At 31.9% G+C, this 11,076-nt stretch overlaps 1 protein-coding gene across 1 annotated transcript; it reads left to right on the forward strand.

Moving 5' to 3' along the window:
- Window positions 1-1,621: 1,621 nt before the first annotated feature.
- Window positions 1,622-7,685, forward strand: LOC110426486 (Zinc-binding dehydrogenase family protein). Its single transcript, XM_021441704.2, has 5 exons — window positions 1,622-2,055; window positions 2,142-2,322; window positions 4,099-4,265; window positions 4,397-4,479; window positions 7,112-7,685. The coding sequence occupies exons 1-5, from the start codon at window positions 1,834-1,836 to the stop codon at window positions 7,488-7,490; spliced, it is 1,032 nt and encodes a 343-aa protein (XP_021297379.1). The 5' UTR covers window positions 1,622-1,833; the 3' UTR covers window positions 7,491-7,685.
- The last annotated feature ends 3,391 nt before the right edge of the window (window positions 7,686-11,076 follow it).

Genomic DNA, 11,076 nt, shown 5'->3' on the forward strand with positions numbered 1-11,076 from the left:
TATGTGACCACTCATGCTTTCTATGTACATATGAAAAAAATATGAATGAATAAGGAGTACGTAAGGAAACAAAGGACAGGTGTAGGTTTCATGTTGGACGATTGGAGATAATTGTACCCAATTGAGAGAGGTAAAATGGGCATGAGCCTTGGAGTTGAAGGGTACGTGTGGGATTGAATGGTAGATTTTGATTTTGAGAAAACCGGCTGAGCAGGTTGTTTGGGGCAGTCATTGTGGACCAACCAAACGTTCTAACCAGAAAAACAAAAAGGGTCTGAAAATGTTAAGACAGATGCATCACCAACCTTTCTTCTGTGCTTTCTAAGACTAATAAGTACCACTTTTATCTTACCCTGTTCTTGCTATTATTATTATTATTATTCTCAAACTGCACAACGGTCCAGTCAGACGGAGAGCGAATCTAACAATTTGGGCCCAAACCAGTTTTGCTTCGTGGGGGTGGGGGGGAGAGGTGATGATGTTATTATTGGGTTGGAACTCTCGAAGCAACAAGTGCATTGTCTATTGCTAGGGATGATGATCATGGAACCATGCATGCATGATACATTGCCCAAAAAAGTCTTTCTTCTTTTAGAAAAGACATGTACATCACTGTACTGTGCTAAAAGCACATATCCTCTTCATGGAAAAGCTGTGAAATTGTGTGACAGAATGCATTTCTAGAAATGTGAATAAAAGATGGGATGATCATAAAATTTTGAAGTAGTGAATTTCGATAAATAATTCTATTACTTGTAATAGGTTTTACCTTAATCTCTAAATATATTAAATTAGTTATTAATTAATTATTACGAGACATTTTGAATAAAATTATAAAATTTTAAAACTTTTGAAAGATAAGACTCGCATTAACCTCTATTTACTATGCCATTGTCTTAAAGAATCTTTATATCTCTAATGCTCCAGATTTTGACTCAAATTCAAGCAGGTTATTGAAAAATTTAATTATGATTATAGATAATTAAGCATATGGTGTCCGAAATATATAAAAAGTTGCACTATTTGATACTCTAATTAAAACTAATGTACATAATATATGTTACTTTACTTTCAAAAAGAATATCAGGTTTGCTCATTAACACCATTAAGTCATTAACCCAAAGCCTATAGGAACGTGTCACGTGTGATTCTATACATTAAATTAAGTTTATTAAAATTATTTTGTCACCGTAGAGGACATGTATCACATACTAATTATTGGCTTTATTGATTTTTTTTTAAATTTACTATAATCAATTTTCTTTTTTGTTCTAAGAAGACGATTTTTTTTTACTTTAAGAATTACTTTTTTCTCTTTATTTGAAAATTGAAAAACAAAAAAAGAAGGCGAAATTACGATTATGATTTTTTTTTCTTTTTTATTTGATTAAATTAAATCTCTATATTTTTGTTGAATATTGAATTTGATTCTTACTTTTAAATTTTATTGTGCAACTGAAAATATGAGACATCAACGCAAAAGATTTTTTCTTTTTCAGTAAACAACACTAAAATCAAGTTCAACCAGCCACCTAGCCAGGTAGGACTGTTAGAGCATTAGCCCATTGTTGCAGTGAATAGTTGAGCTCTGAAATGTGGCGTTGGAGAGCAATAACGGAGGTGGTGGAAGGGGGTGGGTAGGCGAATACAAACAAACGTGATACGGGGTCGGTTAAAAGAGTTAGGTGCCTCGGGCTGTGTGAAAAATGGACAAAATATTGTTATTTGATAGTCGAAACGCGTAGCTGTGGAAATGAAATGAGCGAGTGAATAGCAGCAGAGTATTGATTGGATTTTCCAGTGAAGCGAAGGTGTCGAAAGCCAGAAGTGAAAATGGCGACAGTGAATAACGGGCAGGTGGTGTTGAAAGGGTACATCGAGGGAGCACCGAAAGCGGAAGACATGGAGATGAAGATTGGGACAGTGGAGCTCAAGGCACCCAAAGGCTCAGGTGCTCTTCTAGTCAAGAATCTCTATCTCTCTTGTGACCCTTACATGAGAGCTCGCATGCGTAATTTCCATGGTTCTTACATCCAACCTTTTGTCCCTGGTCAGGTATTCTCTTCTACTGAGAAAAAGAACTCGATGTTCCACATTTTCAACTTAGCCACATTTTTATTTTCGTTTTTTGATGATTGAAGCCCATTGAAGGATTTGGAGTGGCAAAAGTCTTGGATTCTGATAATCCAAATTTCAAGCCAGGAGATTTCATTTCAGGATTCACTTGTTGGGAAGAGTATAGCTTGATTCACAATACTTCACAATTGAGAAAGATTCAACCAGATGATTCTATCCCTCTCTCCTACCACGTGGGTCTTCTAGGTATTGCTCCTTTCTTACGCAATCTATTATGTTCTGACAGGATTGATTATATATGAACGCATTACCGTGTCTGGAATTCTTCCTTTCATACATACTTTAGCATTTTTAATTCAGCCAATACCTTGTCTGATGGTGACAACTAGAGCTTGTTTGTCTACTGGAAAGTGGAAACTATTTGGCCTGAAGTTTTGCTTTCTTGACTTGATAACACCAATGCCCATGATTGATTTTTGCTTTACAATCTCTTTACTGTAAACCTTCAAGAGTTGTACTTCTCGACTATTATTTTATCTGCTTCAAGGTTTTTTTCTCCATGAATAGGCCACTGCAGCCACTCACTAGATTTCTGCGCTTTAAGAACTAGATTTCCTCAACCCTATGTTTCATTACCGCAATGAAGAAACGGACAATGCCATTTGCAAATCAAGTTATTCTGATAACCTGTTTAGTGTTTAATTTACTCAGATAGTGCTAACTTGTTTGTTTGACCAAGTGCCTCTGTACCAACGGGATATTAATTTCTCCTGTTGTTGGAAAGCATAGTATATTAGACCCAGTTACCTGCTTTTGCAGATGCTTGCTGGTGCACTATTGCCCCTATCCTGTTCAAGGATCACCTAAACATCAAAAGTACTGGCTTGCTAATTAAGTCACCCTGCATGGAAGTTGAACTTCTTTCTCTTGCTAAAAGGCAAAGTGCAAAATTGGGTTGCAAAGCCCTAGTCTTTAGTTCAAATTGAAACTGCATTAGCTCTTTCTTCTTTGGCATCATAAACAATCAAGCATATAACAGACTCCCACATTCTCTATGGGCTTGCAGATTTCTTTTTTTTTTTTTTTTTTTTTGAGCTGATCTAGCTGGTAACTGAATGAAAATTACTTATTTTGGAACACAACTTGCATAAGAAAAAATGAGCATAGTCATAATTGTACTGGCATGATCAGGATAAATCTCAAGTGGAGGTCCTTAGTCTATATTACTTTTAGCAGGCAATGCTAATAGGGATTTTGTACTTCTCATTCGCCTTTTGTTCCTGCAGATGTTTCTCTCAGAGCTCCTTGCAATGGAAAAAGAAAAAAAAATGTCATTTATGTGGAAATATTAAGTGGCTAGAATATTAGAGTGTCTTTCTTTTTCTGGATAACAAAGAATTGATTAAATTCCTGAATGTTAAATGACCAGAAAACTGTGTATAAAAAAAAATGAAAAATAAACCCACAAATCTGCTAATTATGATCAAGAGATTAAGAGAAACAAAACTGGCAAAACAAAAAGAACATCTTAAGTACACTACTGCATTGTAGCTTGTGTCTGATAGTTGTCCAATCAAGAGTTTTATATTTGTGTAGGCTACATCTGATTCTTTCTTAGAATCTTGAGTTCCTTTTTCTTCCAAATATGGTTGCTGTGCACAGATCATACAACTTTCTTTTGTTGATTGTTATTCTGTTAATTTGGGTTTTGTTGATATGGTGACATATTTAGGCGCTTTGTCTAGTTTTTGTATGTAAGAGGAAGCATTAGGTCAAGCTTTTCCTAAGTAGTCTTGAAGGGAACAACATGAGACTATTTTTTTGACCAGTAACCCTGTTCAAGAAGATGCTATTTGCTTGTTTGTCTGGTAGTCCAAACCAACAAATAAGATAAAAGATTTTTGCAGTGTTTCCTGAAACTTATGTCTTTGCAAATCAAATAGCTGATTTTATGACAAAGCCCATATAATTGATTTTTCTTCATAATGTTAAAGCCATTGCTGATTTAGAAATTTTATGCAGGTATGCCAGGTTTTACTGCTTATGTAGGATTTTATGAGATCTGCAGCCCAAAGAAAGGGGAATGTGTTTTTGTCTCTGCAGCTTCAGGAGCTGTTGGCCAGCTTGTTGGCCAACTTGCCAAGTTACATGGCTGCTATGTAGTTGGAAGTGCTGGAAGTAACCAAAAGGTAAGTTTCTTTTTACAAAATTGTGCCTATGTTGAATTCAAATAATTCTCATTCATTAACAATTAAACTCTCATGTCAAGTGATAATACAAGAAGAACTGATGCAAGAAAAGCAATGATTTTGGCGTATAGGTTGATCTTCTAAAGAACAAGCTTGGATTTGATGAAGCTTTTAACTACAAAGAGGAGGCAGATCTAGATGCTGCTTTGAAAAGGTCAGTAATAAGACTTTCAGAATAAAATTTCCCAAAATACTAATTTTGCTACCAGATGTCAGCAAAGGATATATTTGAATTAGCCATTTTTTAATTATTCCAGTTTTTAATAGATACATCTTTAGCAGAAATAGTATGATGTCCTAACTTATAAGTTTTTGAATTCAATGGAGTTGCCAATTTTTTGGGGAATCTCATGTACATATTCTAGGTAGTAGAGGTGGCAAGTGAGTCTTTGAGTCCAAGTCATTTCGGGTTTAGATTCGCTTCAGGTTTGGGTCGTTTTGTTTATAGGTCATATATTAAGAAATAGGCTCCGAGGCCACATTAACATTCCCCATAGACGAATGTCCTAATCCTAAAGCTAACTCTTCATTTGTATTCAGTAATTTTCTTTTTAATTATATTCATATATTTATTAGTTAGAAAGGAAACAAAATCCATTGGTTAGAAATAGAATAGAATTACAATGCAAGCTTTTCTTTCAGTACGTGTAGAGCACTCCTAACAGTAGATAATATTAATAAAAGAGTATTATTTATTAAAATAACTTAACACCATTAGTTAGTAAAGTGGTCTATCTTTATATTTAGGAATTAGAAATGTATCAATTTGATTAAAACGATTCAATTGGAATTCTAAATTCTAGTAAAAATTGTCAACTATAAGTACTAATACCATGCTTTACAAAGACAAAAAAAATAGAAGGAAAGCTTAATTAGTCTAATTGGTTTAGTAGACTACTTAGTTACTCAACAGCTGATGATAATTAAAATTAATTGACATAATGTTGATCTAATTTTGATATTTGGCTATTTGGACATTGATGGAGAATGAAACTATTTTGGCTAGGTTTCAACTTTTACCACTTGAGTGCTAATTTTATGGCGTAAAATGGAAAAATCATCTGTGGCATTTGTGTAATATTTCAGTTTTATTTGTGAATTATAATATTCAATTTTTGGAGCTGTGACTCTTGGAAAAGTTTCAAATCCATCCATTCTGCTAACCACCATTAAAAATTAATGCTATATTCTACCTTTGTGCCACATGGATCCCTACCCAAAAGTTAAACAAATTCACCTTTTTTTTGCCATGTGAACATCCAATTGTGTTTGGTCACCTATGTTTTGTCATGTGGCTTTGAGGTGATGGATTCTATCATTTTAATGGAAGGTTGATGGAATGGACAAATATGAAATATTTTTAAAAAGTCCCAAATCCAAAATTTGAGTTATAAAATGATAGATAAAAATGAAATATTGTCCAAAGGTCATAGATGTTTGATGCAATCACTCAACTTTATGTATAATCATAAAGTATTTAAATTATATTTAGAAAAGACAACTAGGTTTTATTGGTTGATATAACTAATTATTCTAATACTTGTAATTTATAAGAAATCAAAATATATTTAGATTGAATTGAACTAATGTTACTAATCTACTTTTAAGTGTATTTTAGATTATAATAAGTAGTTATTTTAATTCTTTAAATGAGTTTTTAATATTTTCGTCCATAACAACAAAAAAAGTGGTAGGGCTAAGAGAGAGTGAGAGCCAGAAATGCTGAAAACAAAAATCCTACAACCTAGGAAGAATCCCTCTCTACCTCCCAATAAGCCAAAATAAAAATGTAAAAGTTAAAAGAAATAGTTAGAGCTGATATGTCTAAAGCCCAAATAACCAAAAAGAATCACTCTTTTGCCACATTGAAATCCTTTGTTATATGTGACTTAGTAGGTTCTTTACGTGTTGATAATAAATATAAATTATAATTTATTACTGATTAGATTTTAGTTTAAATCAAGTAATTGACATTCATCATCAATTTATAAATTGATTAATTCATATTTATAAGTCAAAATTTGTATCTAACAATGTGTCATGACTATTTAAATATTAAGAGAGGTAAAGAGGTTTGACTAAGCCTTTTAGAGTTCAATCCTTCACCATCTAATATCTAGATAAGACATAGAGCATGGTGCGGTGTTTACTTTATAATTGTTTTGGTCATTTTAGTTTTTGAAGCTTTTCGTAACTTCTTAATGGAATTCTAATTACTTTTTTCTTGGAATCTTCATTTCACCTTGGCCAAGGATTTCCTTGAGTTAAAAGACACGTCAAAAAACAATGGAATATCTCCCTTAAATCATTCAGGGTGATGTATCTTTTCTTTATCATTCATTTATTTTTATGTGGTTCATGTTTTATCCAACATGTACCCTATTGCATATCCTTGGTTTAGACTACCCAAGACAATATCAAAGTACAACAATTCTCAAATAAAATAACTAATGATCCTAAGTTTAAGGATCAATTACATGACTGACACGTGAGAATGTTTCAATAGACACTAGAATGATAATATCAAATGAAGTTCTTATAGTTAATCATGCTCAATGAACTTACCCGATGCTTACTTCATAAGTAAGAATTAATAGATATAAGTTTAGTGGACGCTTGAAAACATCACATCAATACAACACACCCTCAAATGCACTTTTATTTGAAGTGTTTCTTCACTAGGAATGGCTTTGTAGTAAATAATTTTTCTTCTGCATTTGTCCCTGCAATTTAACAGATGAAGTTACTTTCAAATTCCTCATAATTAATGCCTAATCTCTAGACAGGTACTTCCCAGAAGGCATTGATATCTACTTTGACAATGTTGGCGGGGCCATGTTGGATGCAGCATTACTAAATATGCAGGTTCATGGCCGTATAGCAGTTTGTGGAATGGTGTCACTCCATAGCTACTCTGATCCAAAAGGAATCCACAATTTGTTTTGTCTTGTAACCAAGCGCATCAAGATGCAAGGATTATTGCAAAGCGATTACTTGCATAAGTTCCCACAATTTTTGGAACATGTCACTGAGAGCTACAAACAAGGGAAGATTGTGTACGTTGAAGATATGAGTGAAGGATTAGAAACTGCTCCTGCTGCTTTTGTTGGACTATTCTCCGGTAAAAATATTGGGAAGCAGGTCGTATGTGTAGCCCGAGAATGACTCTTCTCAACAGGTTGGACAAACTCGAAGTTGTAGCAGCTGTGATGCTTTTGTGCCTTTTATTGAACTTTTTGCATTTCACTTGTCTAGTGTTTGTCTGTGCAAGCTAAACTTTTTTATTAAAATAAAATAATGCTCAAACTTACCCCTTTATTAAGGATCTGGTTATTTACACGTAAAATATTTTTTGAATAACGTTTTCTGAGATTTATATATGTTTGAAAAATGAAAAATTAATTTCTAATGGTCAATGAGAAAAACACTCGTTGATCATGTAAAATATCTTACATCTTAAAGAGAATAAGATATTTTTTGAAAAATTAGAATAAAACTTTTTATACTAAGTCTAAGAATATAAGTTTGATAAATATTAATATTTAATTTAAAATAGTTTAAAATATTAATATTTAAATTATTCAACATTATTAAAATTAAAAAATTATTTTTTTATGAAATATTTCAATGCAATAAAAATTTTTATGTATAAATCTTACTACTAATTATAATAAAAAATATTTCAATGCTTATCATTTGATGAATATATATAGCTTTTTGATGTCTTATACAGTTGACAAATAATATTTTTTTTTATTGTGTTATGTAAAAAAGTGGTGTGATGGAAATTTTTTTTCAAAATTAGAGCTTAGTTTCATTGTAGATATGTGGTTAGATGCTTTGAGAAATATCATTATTGATTTTGTCTATTTTTATTTACATTCATAATTTTGATATCAAATTAGTGAAAACCAAATATGACCATTGTTTTATAATCAACTTCTATTTATCATTTTAACATCCAAAAAACTCCACCATGATGGTGGAAAATATTTTTCATAGAATGATCCAAACAACAGAAAATATTTTCAACAGTTTATCCAAACAACAGAAAATATTAAATTTTCATACAAAATATTTTACACACAATTTTCTTCCAGCAAATCATTTTCTGGTTATAAAATGAACCTTAAATTGGGGTTTCAGATTTACCCCTTTACTTGGTTGGTGCAATGTTATCACTTCAATTCAAACTAGAGTGCTACCCGTGTGATGCGCTTGAGCAACATGCATAATTTTTTGAACAGAATGAGAATAACATAACATGATTTTCTATTTAATGGACATGAAAATAGCATAATTTAGTAATAAATATAGACATAAATAAAAATATTTTATCTATTGAAAAATGTAATCTACCAATGTATTATTTAAAATATACTATAAAGTTCTCCTGGTTTGATTGAAAATTGCAAAACTACAATTAATCACAACTTTGTCACTAAGTATAGTCTTAAAGAGAAAGTAAGATATAATAGAATTTAAAATTTATTTATATGATCTCAATTTGTGTTTAATAAAGCATAATATATAATAATCTAAATAAGTTCAAATTATCATGCTTTTCACATACGAAAGAATGCCAAGTAAAAAAAATTACCTTATATCTAGTCACAAATATACAACATTTGAATAACTATATATGTAAGTTGGTAATAAATGGAAGGTATCTTAAAAATATAATAATTGAAAAAAGCAATTTAAAAAGGTCAAAAAGGAAAAACAAAAAAATTAACCATGTTAGGATGTTAGTTCAAAAGATAAACCTTAAGAAGGCGGTGAATTGAGTATTTTAAAATAAATCTTTATAGAGCCTTTGAGGAAAAATTAATCTCAAGTAAGATAAGGATAAAAACCTCTTTGAAACTTCAGAATGAAGAGTTATTGAAACTTGTTTGCAAGTGGTTGTAAAATGAGTTTAGCAAGTGAAAGAAAAAGAAAAAGAAATTTCGACAAACTAGTAAAAGAAACAAGATTTATGGAGGTTTGGCTTCGATGCCTATGTCCTTTCTCTTGGCTCACCAAGGAGTTTGAGATCCACTACAAAAACTACTTTTTCAAAGGTTCGAGCATAACCTTTACAATGTACTGCCTTATGTGGATCAAGGATAATCTTTCAATACAATGCCTTTTATGGATCAAGCACAACCTTTTAATATACTGCATTTTAGGAATCAAGCGCCTATCTACTTTTTACTTACGTTAACGTATAACCTCTTACAACCACTCTACGTTTCTACGATAATTTATAATACTTACAATGGATTACAAGCTAATGAAGATGAAAGCTTAAATGCCTCTAGATAGGTTGAATGAAGCTATAAATACAAAGAGAGAATGAAGGCTTAACAAGAAAGTAATGAACACTTGATTTGAACAGTGATTTTCAAGGAATTTGATGTTGAAGCTTTCACTCTTGGTTAGGAATTCTTCTCTTGGTTAGGAATTCTTCTCTTGGTGTTCTCTCTCTTCCAAAGTGTGTTTCAGACCTTTATTTATAGGTATGTGCTTGATCATAGTCGTTTGGAGACATGAGGTGAAAAATATGTCCATTGTTCATGTCTTTTTCTAGCTTGTCTGATATGAGGTATTGATACCAATGACACAGGTCTCGATACTTTAATTGCAAGTTTCAATTGAGGTCTCGATACCTCTGTTATATGTCTTGATACTTGTTCATCCTTGGCAATTTCCAAACTGAACCATGTCTTGATACCTCTGTCCCTTAGTCTTGATACATAATAGCTTGCTTTTTGGAAAACCATATTTGTATATGATGTCTAGATACTTGGTAAAAAGGTCTCGATACTTTGGCATTTACTCTTTAGAATTTGAAGTTCAAAGAATGAGGTCTCGATACTTTATCTAAAAGTCTTTGTCACATCCCATTTTTTGGAAGGATCATGATTGATGCATAGACCCAGACGAGTATAACCCGTTAGGCCTAAGCAAGCCTCTTACCATAACATCATTAAACATTCATCATTTCATGCGAAAGCATTTTATAACATTTATTTACCTATAAAATCATCATGCGTGCATTCATAATACTCATTACACAATTAAGGAACTTTTCAAATTAATTGTGTAAGCTCAAGCATGTGATACACACACACACACACACTCATACATATCAATAAGTGTCACCATCATAGTGCATAGTATCATTATCATCAACAACACTCTTAGGGATTCATATAGGCTTTCGAACCATCATCATAATATCATACATAAAGTTATCTATGTAAAATGTCAAACATAGGCTATATTAACATAACATGTTCCTAATCTATAAACATAATCAAATCCAAAAATATAAACATTTGACCGACTCGTCAACAGAACATGATCGACCTTTTAGGCATTAAATGGCTGCTAAACACCTACTAAAGAATGAAGACCAAACATTGGTATCCACATTACTGGTTGCTATCAAAATGCTATCATTGGTCTACAATAAAAAAATAAGAAAAATAACATATGAGTCACAAAAACTCCATGAATGGATACGGGAAGGGGACAGGTTAGGAGATAAGGGTATTTCGTAAACATTCACCTATAATCTCATGCCAATTATAATCAATTTAAACTTTAATCTTATGAATCATGGTGTTTAAACACGTTGAAATAGCATATATGATAAAAACAAGTGTGAATAACCATTATAAAAACTTTTTACCCTTAAAAAGCTTTCAAACGAGTTAATACATTCAATTATAGAACTGATCTATTGATAGATAATGAACATCTA

This window comes from Theobroma umbraticum, unplaced genomic scaffold (genome assembly GCF_002168275.2).
Source record: "Theobroma umbraticum cultivar Fairchild unplaced genomic scaffold, ASM216827v3 scaffold_89.0, whole genome shotgun sequence".
NCBI classification, from domain to species: Eukaryota; Viridiplantae; Streptophyta; class Magnoliopsida; order Malvales; family Malvaceae; genus Theobroma; species Theobroma umbraticum.